Source organism: Sparus aurata, chromosome 19 (assembly GCF_900880675.1).
Source record: "Sparus aurata chromosome 19, fSpaAur1.1, whole genome shotgun sequence".
NCBI classification, from domain to species: domain Eukaryota; kingdom Metazoa; phylum Chordata; class Actinopteri; order Spariformes; family Sparidae; genus Sparus; species Sparus aurata.
The window spans coordinates 5,568,429-5,587,078 of NC_044205.1; the positions used below are offsets into that span (position 1 = coordinate 5,568,429).

Genomic DNA, 18,650 nt, shown 5'->3' on the forward strand with positions numbered 1-18,650 from the left:
CATAAAACTACTCTCGGACATACTTAAAATTGTTCTGCTGTCAACACATGGCAGTTGTCTTGCTCTGTAATGTCAACAAAAGTTCAGCATCATTCAGCATCATTCAGCACAGTGAGCAGAGCACAGATTTACTTGACCTCTGCAAGTGATTCGACAGAGGGCGGCAATTCCCTAATTGAAGTCACGAGTTTCAGACAGTACAGCACTAATAGATGGCCTCTCTCTACACCTCGTAATTGAGGTATTGGGGAACACGAGTTGCATGGCTATTATTTAAAAACCACCAAAGTGCAAACAACTTAGATTCTGAATGCAGTGAAGAACATGTTGGACTACAGTGTATTAATACACCCCAACTTATACAGATCCATCTCTTTGAAGACTGAGATACACAAATACAATACAAACAGTCAATGTGGACACTTTCCTCCAGTTAACCCTAACCCTAAGACTGAATATAAACACATGTATAGGCAATAACAAATGATTGGATTGAATATAAACACATGTATAGGCAATAACAAATGATTGGATTGAAATACTGTGTACATTGATGCTCCTATCATGATGAATTAGAACATGTTTTAGTCATTGTCTTTGTAACTTGTAGTGCATTTGTCCAGATGTTGTTGTGTTAAACTGTATCCTTATTGACATTTTCTGGTTACTACTCACAGCACTCTGAGACTGCAAATTAATACAATTAACTGATAATGATCTAACTCTCAGATGCAAACAGAGGGCTCAAAGTGCATGAAGCAGGAGCAAGAGGAACCAGGTCTCTAGCTACATTAGTCATATCCAGTGAGATATGGATTTCATATTAGAAGATAAATAGCATTGTACAGCAGAAGTAGCTTTTTGTTCCATGTTTTAACAGTTAACCCACACACAGAGTAACAGAGGTGCTTGTTTTGCAGCAACTCTCCGTGCTCTCTACCTGAGTGACAATGACTTTGAGGTCTTGCCTGCTGACATCGGGAAGCTGACCAAGCTGCAAATAGTAAGTTAATGTCAACACAAGACTTAGTACTGTTGATCTGATAGCATTACAGCCCTATAGTTTAAAACATTGGTTAAAGGTGCCTTTTATTTTAGATCTGGACAGAATTTTAATTTAGAGCATTTAAAAAATTAACTTACCCTATCAACAAAGTGTGTGAGGAGGTAACAGATCTGGCGTTATATCCAAGGTGCCTATGAGATATCCACTGCTAAGAAGCCGGATATGGTCCGAATCTTCTTGTGTACGTACACCTGGCCTGGGGGTGATAATGAGTCACTAAAGCCTCTCTAGCCTCACAAGCTGTCCCTTCTTGTAATAACACCTTCTGACCTGAGGGGCAATAGTTGAGTCACTGTTGTCTCTGGTGTGCTGCAAGAGATGATGAAGACGTCTAGCTGGCCAGAGGAACTACCGCAGAGAAGTTAACAGCCTCAGTGAACACAAAGATGCAGGAAACAACTTTTTTTATCATCTCAAACAACAGCTCCTGAAAAGTCACCACGCCCACGGCAGAGAAAAGAAGCTAAACAGGAGTACATTTTGTCAAGGCTTTCAATAACAGCTGTGGACGAGTTAAAAGATAAACTCATGAAATTTCTTTTGAATGGTAAGTAACATCTAATGTTGTCTGTTTACTGAAACATATCACAAACACAACACAAACTGTAACAGTTAGCTTGATGTGACTGTTTTCAAGGTACTGTGGCGTTGCTAAAGCTGAGCTGAGTAAACTTATACACCAACGATACATGATAAGATCATAATAACGCTGTCATAGTTTGACCAGCTGTATTCTTGCTCTGCTGTCAGTTATTAGTTGCCTTTAATTGTAACAGCTGACTATAATTGTGCGATTGTGTGGAACCTAGTAGTAGACCAGATATTGTTATTCAATCCATTATTTTGTATTGACTTGGACTGTTATGTTACTTCGCTATACATTTTTGAGGACATTTAAGGTTTATTAAGTGTGTCTAACTGTAGCATTTACACTGTTACCATTGTGTACAGTTAGTAAATGATGAACTTCTTGCCCCAGGATAGAACAAGCAGCAGCTCCAGCTTCTACCCTCATTAAGAAATGACCAGGCCTGCAGAGCTGACAGATCCTGCTGCATCAAGCATTGGGCAGAATGACAGTCACAAGTAAGTCTAAATTGGCCGAAGATATCACTTATTTGTACTTTGTAAACCATGTGGCTGTCTGATGATCATGTTTTTTCTCTGCAGTCCTTGTACAATATAAAATCATTACTTTTATACACCTGTTCCTTTCCTCCTGAAAGAGCGCAGATGGCACTGTGATGCACAGTGTGTAATTATGAGTGCTGACATCATTAGAGTTAAAAAATCAATACATCCTGTCTCTAATATTAACATTAAAGATCTTATAAATCCTGTCTTACATGTATAGAGGACTTTACAGAAAACATTCAAACACTACAGTGTTCACACTGTATATATCTGAGCCTGACCACATCACTGTTCACACTGTATATTACAAACACAGTCCTGACATGCTCTTATAAATGAGTCTGAACCGAACTAACAGCTCTGCCACATCTTTGTCTTTTAGGCACCTGGAATTCCAGTCCTGCCACCCCCAGTGAGAAATTACCACCCTGCCCTTTGTTCTCATCTGTAGCTGGTCTGTTCAACAAGCCCCCAAGTGGACATCTGTCTCTGTACATTACATCAGCTGACATATTTGACTGACATGTCATGATATACACTCGATATACTTTGAACTGTAGCACATCCCATGTTGAAAAGGTTTGCACCAAACTGTAAAGCTTTGCAAGTCTAAAACATACATACATACATACATACATACATACATACATACATACATACATACATACATACATACATACATACATACAATCTAGTATTTATTATACTATTTAATTCTATTCTTATTGTATTTTTTGTATTCTATGTTTATGGTCTTGACTGTTGCTGTAACTAGCCCCAATTTTTTTATGCACCAAACACCAAGGCAAATACCTCCCTTGAAAAAAACGACCAGCATTTTAGTGTCCACTATTGCATTGGCATTTTTGTATATTTTGTAGACTTTGTAATAAATGGCAAAACATGAAAGGCTTTTGTATTGAAAATATCTGAAATAGAACAATCCACTTATTGTGCATCAAAAGAATGCAACTGAATAATGGTGATTATATGGTTGCATAAATACATACATAGTAGTACTTATATAACTAAACCTTGAGAAAATGGGAAATACTGCCCCCTATTTGTTTGATGCAGGTGGGTGGAAATTACAAATATCTCCCTTAGGTATTGGAACTCAGATTCTATTAGTATAGATGTAGCCTGCTAAAGGCTGTCACTATTGATCTCATCCCTGCCCAATGAGCAGTAGTGAATATTTTCTATTGAGCCCTTGTGGCCCCCTTCAGAGCCACTTATGCAGTATAAGGACTGCGTGACTTGAGCTGTACTCCCCAAAGTCATAATTTTCTTTAGTTAATGCCAGTGGAGTAAAGGGCTACACCCATACTGGTAGAATTTGGCAGCTGATTTATTTCATATAGGCTTCGCTCTCAGAGAGCTATCGCAGTTAGGCTAAGGGTGAGGCTGATGCTGATGTAGTCAATGTCCACTGTAATGCCAAGGTCTAGAAAGCAGCATTCGTTTTTTTAGGTATCCCCATTAGCTGTGCCCTACAGCACAGCTTTTCAGATGACATATAAAAGTTCACAAACCTGCAAAATGAAATGATCTAAGGCATGAAGGAACTGGCTATGACATAGCTGACACCATGTCAGCCCTGTGTTGGTAAAAAAAAGGGCTGAGTGATACTGCACACCATCCTCACAGCCATGCTACTGCTGAAGGATCGGGTGGTGATTATGTTTTATATTACTGCTAGGGAAGGGTCCACCTGTTGGACACAATTTGGATTTTTGTATCTGTCATGTCATGTCATCTCAATAATAATAAAAATACATTTAATTTTTATAGCGCCTTTCAGGGTACCCAAGGACACTTAACAAAATGGAACAAACAAAACAAAGAATAAATGGATAAACAAAAAAATACATATAAGATAAAAAAATAGAAAAGTTGATTGATTTGGCTGGATCTAGAGCTGACAGGCCTTATTAAAAAGATGGGTTTTTAAGTCTCTTTTGAAGGTCTCCAGAGAAGTCTGTTTGCGGATTTCAGCTGGGAGAGTGTTCCAGAGAGTGGGGGCTGTCACACAGAAGGCTCTGTTGCCAAAGGTTTGAAGTTTGGTGTGAGGGACGGAGAGCTGGTGTGTGCCTGATGAGTGCAGCGTCCGGGACTGGGTGTAGGGGTGGAGGAGGTCAGACAGATATTGGGGGGCGAGGGAACGGAGAGATTTATAGGTCAGGAGGAGAATTTTGTAGGTGATGCGTGATTTAACTGGGAGCCAGTGAAGGCGGATGAGAGTGGGGGTGATGTGATGCCAGGGCTTGGTGCGGGTGAGGACCCTGGCAGCAGAGTTCTGCACATACTGGAGCCTATCCAGGGTTTTCGAAGGGAGCCCGGACAGGACTCCATTGCAGTAGTCCAGGCGGGAGGTGATGAAGGCATGGATGAGGATCTCAGCCACAGGTTCAGAGAGGGAAGGCTGGAGTCTGGAGATATTTTTGAGATGGTAAAAAGCTGATTTAGTAATGGATTTTATGTGTGATTGGAAAGATAGTGTGGAATCAAGGATGACACCCAGGTTGTGGACTGCCGTGGATGGGGATATAGAGCAGCCGTCCACATCCAGGAGAAGATCTCCAACCTTCTGGAGCAGTGCCTTGGAGGCCACAACCATGAGCTCTGTTTTATTGGTGTTTAATTTGAGTAGATTTGATGTCATCCAGAGTTTTAAATCATGTAGGCAGTTGACGAGTGACTGTTGGGGTAGCTGGGTGGATGGTTTGGTGCAGAGATATAATTGAGTATCATCAGCATAAGAATGGAAGTTGAGACCATGTTTGCAAATTATCTGACCAAGGGGGAGCATGTAGATAGTGAAGAGGAGGGGTCCAAGCACAGAGCCTTGAGGCACGCCCCGGTTGATTGGAGCTGGGGTGGAACTGGAGTCTCCAATGGTGACAATCTGTTTCCTGTTTATTAAATAGGACTGGAACCAGGAGAGTGCTGTACCGGTAAGACCAAGGTAGTCAGATAGGCGGGTGAGGAGGATGGTGTGGGAGATTGTGTCGAAGGCTGCAGAGAGGTCCAGGAGGATCAGAATACTGATGTGGCCAGAATCTGCAGCGATGAGGAGGTCGTCGGTGATCTTGATGAGGGCAGTTTCTGTGCTATGGCGTGCCCTAAAGCCAGACTGAAGGGGTTCATAGAGCTCATGGTTGGACATGTGCTGCTGGAGTTGGGCGGCAACTGCTCTTTCCAGGATTTTGCTTAAGAAAGGAAGGTTAGAGATTGGCCGGTAGTTATGTAAGTCATCTGGGTCCAGACCTGGCTTCTTGAGGATGGGGGTGACTGAAGCTGTTTTGAAGGTGGACGGTACAATGCCAGATTCTAGGGAAGAGTTGATCATTTCCATTATGAGGAGGCATAGGGCAGGCAGTGAAGATTTCACTAGAGTTGTTGGCATGGGGTCCAGAGAGCAGGCGGAGGCTTTTGCCTGGGAGACCAACTTAGCTACAGAAATGGAGTCCACAGGAGAGAAGGAGGAGAGAGAGCACTGGGGCAAGCAAACAGTGGGAGGATCAGCCATCTGTGTCAGAGGTGCATGTGGTAGGGTGGTGGCAGATGGCTTTGTCCCGTAGCTGAAATCCGATGGCAATGATAATTAATATGCCCTTGGACATCAGGTGTGCCAACTCAACATAACCATTTTGTTGCAGTGATCATGTCAAGCCATCAGACCAATGTCTGCTTAAAGGAGCCAGAAACAACAACTTGTGCATTTTTTCTATCACATCTGCCTGCCCGGCTATACTCTATTTGACTTGGCACAGCATCCTGGCAAGAGTGGAGTTTTGCATTTCCATCACAACTGGGCTACCTGCTTGATGGTGTGTCTTATACCAATGACACGCTTGTCCTAGTACTATCAAAGAGTGATCAGCAACAAAGTACATCTGATAAATCAGAATACAAACATGTTTAATTTAATTTGACTTCCTCACAATAAAAGCCCCCCATTATTTAGTCATTTAAAAGCTTTCATTATGAAGCAACATTAAAACCACTAACAGGTAAAGTGAATAACATTGATCATTTCATCACAATGCGATGTTCTGCTGGAAAAACCTTGGGTGCTGGCATTCATGTGAATGCCACTTGACACGAACCACCCATCCAAACACTGTTGTCGACCAAGTACATCTTCTCATCACAACAACACTACCCGATGGCAGTGGACCCCCAGCAGGACAATGTGCCCTGACACACCACAAACACTGCTCAGGAACAGCTTGAGGAACACAATAAGGGCCTACGGTGTTGACTAGGCCTCCAAATTCCCCAGATCCCAATCTGATCGAGCATCTGTAAGACTTGCTGGAGAGGGGTTATCACGCTGCTCAGCCTCCCTTCCAGGATGCTGGATGGTTTATTGACTCTTGGATTCAGGTGGAACAATGATTGGAACTGTGGACCAGCTTTTTACCCTTGCAGACATGCTGGAGGTGTCATGGAAATTTGCCCATCCAGTCTTCATGTGTTTTGTGGACTTGGAGAAGGCCTATAAACATGTCCCCACAGGGAGTAACTATCTGATCCCTGTTCATCAGATTCAAGGGCAGGACCTCAAGGTGCAGTTATAGTGAGGAGAATGTCTAGTGAAAACCTAAGAATTGCATCTCTGTTTTTTGTGGTTTATGTGGTTCTGCTGTGTTCCGGAGGCATGGGGACGGTGTGCAGCCGAATATGATGTGGTCATGATGAGGGTCAGCCACTTTCCCAACTGGGTGAGCTCCAGCCTCAATAAGGCAACCAAAAGCAGCAAAGACAACGACTAATATTTGAGCATGACGGATAGTTTTCCCACCAGCAGGCTGTCAAGTATCGCAGGGTCATGTTCACAAGTAATGTGAAAGTGAGGCTTGAGCTGGACAAGCATTTTGGTGAAGCATCAGCAGTACTGCAGGTACAGAGGGACCTGAGCCAGAGAGCAAAGCTTTTGTTTATCAGTCAACCATGTTCCAACCCTGACATATGAGCTCTAGGTAGTGACTGAAAGAATTAGAAAACAGATACAAGCGACCAAAAGTTTCTTCCATAGGGTTCCCCGGATGCCCCTGGATGGAGTGGACAGCCCAGTCAATTGAACTTGGGTCAACCCCCCATGAGCTAATGATTTGTTGCAGAAAAAAGAGTGTTGTTTTCTGGGGCTCCAGGAACCTGCTCTGAAGCCCAAGCCATGACCCTGACTGTTTTATACCACAACCAAGTAAGGTTTGTGAAGTGGACAGAAATGGACAAAAAGCTTGTAGTCCCCACATGCTAAGTGAGGTTTGTGAAGTGGACAGAAATGGACAAAAAGCTTGTACTGGCGATGTAGCTCGTAGGGGGTGTTCAGATGGTTGGACAGCAAGTTTTCTGGAGGTACCTGAAGGATGTGGAGAGCCAGCTTGAGATTTCCCCAGAAATTAATGTGTGTTATTAGTTATGTAGTATTATTGGTCGATGCCAAACTGCCATATGGCAATGTCCATAGCTAAACATCATGGTGGACAATGACATCGCTGTTTTTGTCTCCCGTCACAACAACATACAGTGGGGCAAAAAAGTATTTAGTCAGCCACCAATTGTGCAAGTTCTCCCACTTAAAAAGATGAGAGAGGCCTGTAATTTTCATCATAGGTATACCTCAACTATGAGAGACAAAACGAGAAAAAAAAAATCCAGAAAATCACATTGTCTGATTTTTAAAGAATTGATTTGCAAATTATGGTGGAAAATAAGTATTTGGTCAATAACAAAAGTTCATCTCAATACTTGGTTATATACCCTTTGTTGGCAATGACAGAGGTCAAATGTTTTCTGTAAGTCTTCACAAGGTTTTCACACACTGTTGCTGGTATTTTGGCCCATTCCTCCATGCAGATCTCCTCTAAAGCAGTGATGTTTTGTGGCTGTCGCTGGGCAACACGGACTTTCAACTCCCTCCAAAGATTTTCTATGGGGTTGAGATCTGGAGACTGGCTAGGCCACTCCTTCGTTGCCCGGGCGGTGTGTTTGGGATCATTGTCATGCTGAAAGACCCAGCCACGTTTCATCTTCAGTGCCCTTGCTGATGGAAGGAGGTTTTCACTCAAAATCTCACGATACATGGCCCCGTTCATTCTCTGCTTTACATGCATCAGTCGTCCTGGTCCCTTCGCAGAAAAACAGCCCCAAAGCATGATGTTTCCACCCTCATGCTTCACAGTAGGTATGGTGTTCTTTGGATGCAACTCAGCATTCTTTCTCCTCAAACACGACAAGTTTAGTTTTTACCAAAAAGTTTTATTTTGGTTTCATCTGACCATATGACATTCTCCCAATCCTCTCCTGGATCATCCAAATGCTCTCTAGCAAACTTCAGATGGGCCTGGACACGTCTGGCACTGCAGGATTTGAGTCCCTGGCGGCGTAGTGTGTTACTGATGGTAGCCTTTGTTACTTTGGTCCCAGCTCTCTGTAGGTCATTCACTAGGTCCCCCCGTGTGGTTCTGGGATTTTTGCTCACCGTTCTTGTGATCATTTTGACCCCACGGGGTGAGATTTTGTGTGGAGCCCAGATCGAGGGAGATTATCAGTGGTCTTGTATGTTTTCCATTTTCTAATAATTGCTCCCACAGTTGATTTCTTCACACCAAGCTGCTTACCTATTGCAGATTCAGTCTTCCCAGCCTGGTGCAGGTCTACAATTTTGTTTCTGGTGACCTTTGACAGCTCTTTGGTCTTGGCCATAGTGGAGTTTGGAGTGTGACTGTTTGAGGTTGTGGACAGGTGTCTTTTATACTGATAACGAGTTCAAACAGGTGCCATTAATACAGGTAACGAGTGGAGGACAGAGGAGCCTCTTAAAGAAGTTACATGTCTGTGAGAGCCAGAAAGCTTGCTTGTTTGTAGGTGACCAAATACTTATTAAAAATCCTACAATGTGATTTCCTGGATTCTTTCCCCCCATTCTGTCTCTCATAGTTGAAGTGTATCTATGATGAAAATTACAGGCCTCTCTCATCTTTTTAAGTGGAATAACTTGCACAATTGGTGGCTGACTAAATACTTTTTTGCCCCACTGTACATCCCTGCGCCCAGTTTAAAAAGGTATTTGTCTCAGGAGCACATGTGCACAACAAAGCTGTGGTCAGCTTCAGAAGCTTGAAACATGGCTATACTGAGGAAGCTAAGCCGAAAAACTAAAACAAAAATTCAAAAACAGTGGCATTTCTGAGAGAAACACACTGACAATGGACCAGAAAAAAAGAAACTGCCAGCAATATAATATAGTGTATTGGATTCACCTAATTAAGATCACATTTTAAGGGGCTGACAAAAACACAAATGTGATGTAAATGCTGATTGTTTCAGTAATATGTCTAGTCCTGTCCACTTTTCACATCTTAAAAGCAGCGGGGTGAATTTGTTTTTTCAGCAGAGCACACCCCCTAATTTTGTTATTCACATATAGGTGACTGTTAGATGCTTTCAAATTCATTAATTTATCAATCTGTGCTGTTGACTTCATTAAATCGAAAAGCTAAAGATCATTTATCCTAATTTCCAGTTGTGTTTCATATTGTATTTCTGCAGATTAAGGGCCCCAGGGAATGGTTTAGCACACAGCATAATGTAACACAGTAAAATAGTCCCCCCTTTTCTATTTATTGAATTGAAAATTGAATCAGAATCAAATCAAATTGGAGATTGGCAAAGATTTACTCCCCTACAGCGAACTAGACTAAATATGAATAACACTTAAAAACTACTGTGTGTGTGAACAGAGTCACATCAGAAAGATTTTCATCATCATGGTGATTGTTAAATGATGTATTAACCACCAGCAAATAATTTAATGTTTAATTCGCCTCATAGGCTGGACACACTGGCTGCCTATGTAGTGGTGGCTACATTGCTGATTGCAGCGCTGCTCCTGCCTGCCCCATCTGTTCACATGAAGTTTGCCTTTGATAATTATCAATAAATATGATGACTCGATTTTGCCTTATCCCCTTTGTATGAGCAAGAAAAACAAGGGGGAAACAGAGGGAGGGAGCGAAAGTGAAAGAAACATGCACAGGAAAGCTCACCTGTTGTTTGTATTCTATTCATGTCTGTGACACATTCTACACATACAGACATTAAAGTTGCAGTTAAACACCGGTATGATATGGATATGACTGTGTACAGGTGGTTCTCGGGTCTATTTTTGCCGATAACTGTGCACATGTTGTGGCAAAAATGGGAGACACTCTAAATCTCTACATCACCCATGACAAGCATGATAAGCATGTCTCATGCATCCAGCGTGGCTGGTCAAACCTGTTAACATGGACGCTGCAATGAAAAGCGCGAGGTACACACACAGCCAGTGTATCCAGCCCTTTACTCATAGAGTGTTTATCTGAGTTTAAATGCAAGCAAACGCTCACCATTTGGCACTTACCAGAGACTGCAATTCTCTCTTCTTCCCCCCCCCTCTTTGTAATGCTACTGTCATGATGTAAAGTACCTTTCCCATCCAGCTCCAATCAGGGGCAAATGTTACTACAATTTTGAATCCCAAAAGTTTGAAACCTGTCAATAAATGGCTCCGGGTCAGAGCAAAATCCAGTGTGACTGTACCCATTCTTCAGGTCTGGCTTAGCTCCAGACAGTCGAACCGGCTCTCAACAGCCTGGGAGCAGCTCCTCACCACATAATACTCTGCAAATGTCTTGTGTTTTGTTTTGATAGGGAGCCTTCTAGCAGTGGAAATTGTACGTTTAAGTGTCAGATCTTTTTTTGTTAAAATACTTTGTCTTGTCTTTCCCCTGTTTTTCCTCTTGTTCAGTTGAGTCTGAGGGATAACGATCTGATCTCATTGCCTAAGGAGATAGGAGAGTTGGCTCACCTCAAAGAGCTTCACATCCAGGGCAACAGACTGACTGTGCTGCCCCCTGAACTTGGTATGAACACCCCCACACACACACATACACAAACACACACACACACACCCACAAAGGACTGTAAGCTCCCAAACACCTCTGAATGTCTGTTAAAACCTAGGTTTACACTCTGGCTGTTTTTTTGGGGGTTTTTTTGACAGCATTGCTGCTTCAGTAGCTGAATACCAGTGGCTGCCTGTGCTATTTAAAGTGTCTGCAAGAAACTTGTTTATGAAAAAGTCTTATGATTCCTCTGATGACTATAAATGACCTGTAACAGCAAATGAAACCATCAGCAAAAAGACTGCTATTTTTTGTTTGTTAAAGCGAAACTCTCGCCAAAAAGCAACCGAGGCTTTATTTGGGATTGAATATAAGTCAAACCTTCGTGTGAAAGCATAATTACGACGAAAGAGGCACTTTTAAGATTTACCGTAGTTTCGGTTTTGGGCACGTTAATTTTGAACAGGAGTGCACACACTGGAGAGCATTGAGAACATTGTTTGTGTACACAGAGTTTATGAAAAAGAAGGTTTTTGAACTACTCACGTTAGCTGCTGCACCTCCTGCGCGTCGCCGTCATGGCAGACAAAAAGTGTCGATCCCCGAGTGCGACCTGACAGGCAGGAGAGTAATGGTGAACCGCTCCTCAAGCGTTTTCATAAACTCTGTTTACACAAACAATGTTCTCAATGCTCTTGTTCATGAGTAGAGACCCTAGTGATGCTATGAGCAAAGTTTCATGTTGTGTCGAGCTTTCTTAGTGTTCTAAAAATAGCGATTCAAAATTAACATGCCCAAAACCGAAACTACGGTAAATCTTAAAAGTGCCTCTTTCGTCATAATTATGCTTTTACACGAAGGTTTGACTCATATTCAATCCCAAATAAAGCCTCGGTTGCTTTTTGGCGAGAGTTTCACTTTAATGCCTGTGCTCTGATCTGATCACTGAGATTTTCAAATGCACTTGTTTCCAGAACAAATGCACACACCGCCAGCTTGCGCTAGCAAAGATCTTCACATCAGATTGGACCGCTTTTGTCCAAACAGGCTAAAATCAATGAAAAACCTGAAGTTCCTTGTAGTCACTTTAACAATAATGAAATGTGTAAGTTGTTTACCATTATTGTCTACACCATTGTACAAGTCTTGGCCTGGCTTGCACCTTTCCAGAAATGTAACTGCACGTCCCATTGACTTGGACTGTGATTTGTCTGCCTTGAAGCATCATGTTTTCCGGCTTCTCTTCAGTGCAAATAAGGGTGATTGTTATCTGTAGTTTCCCCAATAAACACACTGCAGTCTTCAGAAGTTGCAGTCCCATCTGACGGACTGGCAGCTGCCCTCTTCAGTGCCGAGTGTATCTGGGCGAGACAGTGTGGACAGGCTGAATGCCCCTCAACGATCAGCCTGGTGGCAAATGCTGCCTGAGAAAAGATCAGAGTCATGAGGCTATGACAGTGCTGGCCCTGATAGATCAGATGAACCAATGCTAAAGAGAAGTTGGAGTCTGCATTCAAGCAGCCAGTGCCGCCAATGGAGTCGAGCAGTACAACTAGAAAAACAGTTAAGAGAAGTTACAGGGCTTGATATAGCTGTTATACGCAAGATGGCTTTTTCATTGTTTTTGATTGTATTTGCAAGTGGTGTTACTTGGAAAATGTAGGCATTCTGTTAATTTTTTTTCACATGGGCCAAATGAAACTATTGGACAGGAGTGTTCAGAATAGGCAGGAGCAAGGGGGATAATTTGGGTGGGTTTAACCTAAGCAATACCACGACTAGAGCAAGGACTTTAACTCAGTGGTGCCACTTCAAACTAAAGGCTTTTAGTCCTGATCTTGTGGTTATACAGAGAGCAGCTTATAGTGTTAGTGTGAGTAGTTAACGTGAATAGGGCAGTACTACACAGATGATGTATGTGATCAATTTGTCTATGTTTGCAGGCAATCTGGATCTGACTGGTCCTAAACAGGTGTTTAAAGCAGAGAATAATCCATGGGTCACTCCCATTGCAGACCAGTTCCAGCTGGGTGTCTCCCATGTTTTTGAATATGTTCGTTCAGAGACCTATAAGTAGTAAGTAATACAACACACAGACACACACACACACACATATGTATTCCTACCTTTTACAGCACACACACATATATGTATACGTATATACAGTATGTTTGTGTGTATATATATATATATAGATAGATAGATAGATAGATAGATAGATAGATAGATAGATAGATGGATATAGATCTGTGTGTGTATAAATGTGTATATATATATTTACATATACACACACACATATATCTATACACTACTCACAATAAGTTAGGGATATTGTGAGAGACTCAGTGGATTTCATATGGTGTTTGTTTCACTTCAGAGAGTTTTGGGATAGGGCGGCAATTGTATTGGGGTGATAGACACACCTCATTTTGTGTTTTCCACGTGTACAGTGTGCCTTACATATTTGGGCCAATGCCAAAAAACTAAAAGACAACCCTTTTCAATGTGGCATCAATTTCAACATTATGTGGGTATAAAAACCTAGTATTGTCAGTAAGTCATTCCAAGTTCATCATTCAAACAGCCATGAACACACGACGTCACTTAACGGACGAGCAGTGCCACCTGGCCATAGCGCGCCTTCGGGTCGGTGGCAGGCAGTCAGATGTTGCTCGTGAACTTGGTGTGTCTCAAAGTGTCATCAGCAGACTTGCATCCAGACACAGAACTACTAGCAGAGTTTGTGACAGACCCAGGAGTGGAGCCCCACCAGGTGATAGACCGCAACGATGACCAGTACCTTAGGACCTATGCACTCAGACATCGTTATGCAACTGCCACACAGCTGCAGGCCCAGTTACGAGATGTGAGGGGTACTAGGGTTTCCAGACAAACCATTCGAAACCGACTACACCGCTTTGGCTTGAATGCCAGACGACCGTTGCAGGTGACTCCACTGACACCAAGACACCGGCGTGAACGTTTGCAGTGGGCACAAGACCATGTGACCTGGACAATGCAGCAGTGGTCTACCGTCCTGTTCACTGATGAGTGTCGGGTCACCTTGCACAGAAATAATGGTCGTCAGCGTTGCAGGAGAAGGCGAGGTGAGCGATACGCCGAGGTCAACATGGTCCCCAGGGTTCCCTTTGGTGGAGGAGGTGCAACAGTCTGGGCAGGCATCACCAGTCAGCGCAAAACAGATTTGGTTATTGTAGATGGCTCAGTCACTGCACGTTTTTACCTCAGAGACATCATAGAACCCATCATCATCCCCCAATTCTGCCAGCACACCCCCAACTTTCTGTTCATGGATGATAATGCTCCACCACATCCTGCCAGAATTGTCACAGCTCGACTTCAGGAAGTCGGAGTGCCTCATATGGTATGGCCAGCAATGTCCCCTGACCTGAACCCCATAGAGCACGTCTGGGACCAGCTGAAGCAGAGACTGGATGATCGTACCCCACCCCCACATGACCTGGCAGAACTGCGTGTAGCACTTGTGGAGGAGTGGAACGCATTGCCTCAGAACAACATCATGAGGCTAGTGAGGAGCATGAGACGTCGCTGTCAAGCTGTCATTGCGGCAAATGGTGGAAACACCCGCTACTGACATTGTCAATTTTTGTTATTTGGGGCTATCCTTATTATTGTCTAAATTTTTGGGATAATAAATATTAAACTAATGAAATGGTGTTTCTTCTCATTCATTATTAGTAATATCAAAGGGAACTTTTACTTATTTCATTAAAATTCAGACCAAATAGGAAAAGCACTCATGTAAATAACAATATCCCTATTAACGTATACTTACATATACACACTATATATTCACATGACATGAGTAACCCATCCAACTGTTGTGAACCAAGTACACCCTGTCATCACAACAACACTACGTGATGGCAGTGGCCCCCCAGCAGGACAATGTGCCCTGACACACCGCAAACACTGCTCAGAAATAACTTGAGGAACACAATAAAGGGCCCAAGGTGTTGACCGGGCCTCCAAATTCCCCAGATCCCAATCTGATCAAGTCAGTCATGCACAGCTTAGTCAGATTACAGCAATAGTTCGACTATACTACTCAATCAGACAGCTGCAGTTGTCCGAGTATACATGCCGGTGAGAAAATCGGATTATTGGCCGAAGCATGTCATACCCCGGTACGATAGGTGGCGCTGTACCCATTTCAACTAGTGGTAACAGAACCACCTCAGGCTGACCTCATTACGTCACCAACAACAACAAACTGCTACATCTTTGTACATTTCGTATATGGTGTACATGACAATTACACAAACTAGGTGCACAATGGCGCCCTTGCTTGCGGTGATTTCGGAGGAAGTGGTCACTTGAAAAACAATAGGGACCTCGCAGGTCGAGACCTGCTCAGGCCCTATTTATATCCTCAGTGAATCTGTTTGTTCTGAAGGCATAAGGGAGAGGGTCCAGGCTGGCAGGGTTGTTGTCTTTGTTGTGCTGGAGAATAAAGCTCTCAAAACACTTCAATAGGGCAGTGACAGCCACAAAACTGTAATCCTTAAGAGTAGACAATACAGACTTTTCAAGGCATAGGGACAATGAAAGCTCTCTTGACGCAAGTGGAAACAGTCTACTGTGAGATTGAGATGTTAAAACTGTCAGCAATGTCATCAGATAGCAGATGATTTTGGTACACAGCCAAGTATATTTTCTGAACCAGCAGCCCATTTAATATTCCCTCTCAGCAGGATTTTTTTCACCTCACTGTGGTCACTGACAGTGGTCAGTCCCCTGGAGTTGAAATTGACTTTATAGCTCTAACACAAAAAATGTGTTTTGCTATTCTGGCAGTGTGGCCTCATACATGATAGCGGTGCTCCTGCTTTTGTACTAGGGCTGCACAATTCTGGAAAAAATGTGAATCACGATTTTTTTGCTTAGAATTGAGATCACGATTCTCTGGCACAATTTTTTCACAAAATGTTTATTGCACTGATGAGTAAAAAAAACCTTGTAGTATGGCAGAGGCATACTACTATGCCTCTGCCAAAGCAATGTTTTTTTTTGTTTTGTTCAAGTTCAATCATTGGATGAGAAATTATTTTTACAAAAGAAAAAAAAAAATAGTCTCAAAGATGATAGGGCATCCTTTTATCCCTCATGTTGTACAGTGTTTATTTGGGCCGTATCTTTGGCTAGGTGATATGTGATAGCTGCTGTGATCGGCTTTCTAAAACGGAGGCGTAATATTCCTCACGTAAACATGTGACGTGACATGAAGCCCGAAGTTGGGCTTTGAACAGTTGACAACGAATTTGTCTTCAAAATAATAGCTTTATATTGCACCCCATTGGAGTTTAGAACTGGGTTCTTAGCGGGGGTCTTTTAATTTGAAAGTAGCGACCGTTTCTAGCTTGTGCTACAACAACAAGTTAACACAACGAAACAGCTAGAGATCCAGGAGATGCTAGAATCTCCTGAATCTCAGCAGCTGTGCAGCTGCTCATCTAGCAGGCGAGGTGGAAATAAGTGTACCCTCCGAGGCGGCAAATCGGCGGACCTAAACAGACCCTCAATTTGCCGCCCTCTGTCTAAAACCGCGGACCTAGCCGCTGTTGGTGTTTAGGTCCCTCTAGAGTCCCAGCTTGTCACCTGACCGATATGCAGCTTTTTAAGCTCCGGAAACAGCCCTCACCTCTCTTATCATCTATGCATTGAGGTTGGGGAATGAACTTATTGTCTTTGTGTTCACCATGTCATCAACACATTAACCGATATATGATGTTACTGAAGATTCATAATTTTCAAGATTGATGTTGTCAATTGTCCTGTAGGGCAACTTTTAGCTTTATCCGTCCAACAATTTTTACTGATGGTTTGACCCTCTTGATCATCTGAACGTAGACAGAAGAAGTAGGGAAATTTGGTCTGAAAAATTAGGTTGCAGGAGGGCTTTGAAGCTGCCAGGAATTATTTTATAGAAATGATACAGGATATCTCCAGGATTTTTTTTCTTTGTTTCTTAATGTTGTGAGAATTATGGAATCGTGAGTTTTTATATTGTACAACCCTAGTAAACAGTATCTGTTTTGACTGCGTTTGAGCATCACATAGTCTGCTTCCCCATTTCTTACTTGATTCTTGATTTTTGTTCAAATGCAAAAGCTTGAATCGGGATACTGCGGTGATTCCAGGTCTCTGTAAAATTAGTTTACAACTGTCTCCGGTTTCCCATTGCTGAGTCTTATTTAACCCTGTTTATTTCCCCTTAACCAACCATTTGTAAGAAGTAGCCTATGTAAAGGAATAGCTCTAGGTCCAATCAGACTTCACTTAACGTGATGTTTGGTCCGACTGCTCTGGCTGGCTGGTCAGAGAATACCATAGGAAATGATTGTCTTAAGGTCCGCTCCCACCATGAACGTGAAGTCGTCTAAATAAATGTTTATGACCTTTGTCTGAAGGAAAAAAATATAGCTAATGTTATGAATATTAATATGCCAGTTGTACAGTTATTATACAGACTACTGTTAATCACTCTACCAGGGATATGATCTCATAGACCACATGATAGCACCTGGAAACCTCATGTTGACAATGAGGCATTGGGTTGGACTAGGTTGATGTAGATGTAAGTGGAGTGGTGTTCCCTAGTCTGAATCTAAAGCTCTTTTCACATAGAGTTGTTTCTTTTTTTGACACGTTTTTTGCTCTGAATTGTGTCACATCATCACCGCCAATCAACTGTGGGAGCCACCTGGCTCTGCTGCCGGGGACAGATGCTGTTCTTTGGGCAGAAGTGTCGGTAGGACAGACAGGATGGCAGACACTTTTCCATGTATGTATGCGGTAATCTTTTTTTCATATAAGTTGCCAATGACACAGTTGCCACATACTGTTGTTTTGTCCAGTGAAACTGCTTTTTGGGTCAATTCTCTTTTATTTGATGAGTGAGAGATCTGTGTAGTTGTCAGACTGTGAACATTTTATTTATAAATAAATAAATAAATAAAATAAAATAAATAAATGAACCTTTAAATTTTCCTCATCACTTCATTCTAAAGGTTTATTGAACAAATAAGAATTAATCTTGTGTTAGTCATGGAAGTTTGACTGGAGACTTGATTAACAGTAAATTATTTATTCATGATTAAATAAAGAAGCAAAAAATCTACATATTTTAAAGAATCTGAGCCATTTTCCACCTCAGAATGATTTCAAAAGGCAAAGGGAATCTGTCTTGAAAGCTAATCAAACAGGTGCATGGGATTTGAGATATGTATATTGGCTGATATGATGTTAAATGTGAGAAATATGATAAATACAATGTGTATTTTAGAGCACAGGAATGTTAGTCTAAGCAGCATTCTCTCATATGGAGATGAAATGCTGGAGGTAGTAGTATGAAGCAGAAGGCTGCTATGAATTCTTTGTTCCAGGCAGAAGGAGATGCTGCAAATCCTCTGTGTGAATGCCTCATACTGCTGCTCTGAGGCATGCTCTGGAACTGATCCCTGCACTGTGTGACTGTGTGTGAGGTAGACAAGAAGACCATGTCTCAA

At 42.4% G+C, this 18,650-nt stretch overlaps 1 protein-coding gene and 1 long non-coding RNA gene across 2 annotated transcripts in view; both read left to right on the top strand.

Moving 5' to 3' along the window:
• Window positions 1-18,650, top strand: part of rsu1 (Ras suppressor protein 1) — a 73,202-nt gene that overhangs the window by 19,498 nt on the left and 35,054 nt on the right. Inside the window, exons 5-7 of the mRNA XM_030398701.1 lie at window positions 921-1,003; window positions 11,004-11,118; window positions 13,044-13,176. Of these exons, the coding sequence (XP_030254561.1) occupies window positions 921-1,003; window positions 11,004-11,118; window positions 13,044-13,176 (331 nt within the window). The remainder of the gene's footprint in view (window positions 1-920; window positions 1,004-11,003; window positions 11,119-13,043; window positions 13,177-18,650) is intronic.
• Window positions 1,011-3,109, top strand: LOC115570246 (uncharacterized). The gene is made up of 3 exons (XR_003981723.1): window positions 1,011-1,613; window positions 2,046-2,152; window positions 2,583-3,109. It is a non-coding gene; the product is annotated as an uncharacterized LOC115570246 (long non-coding RNA).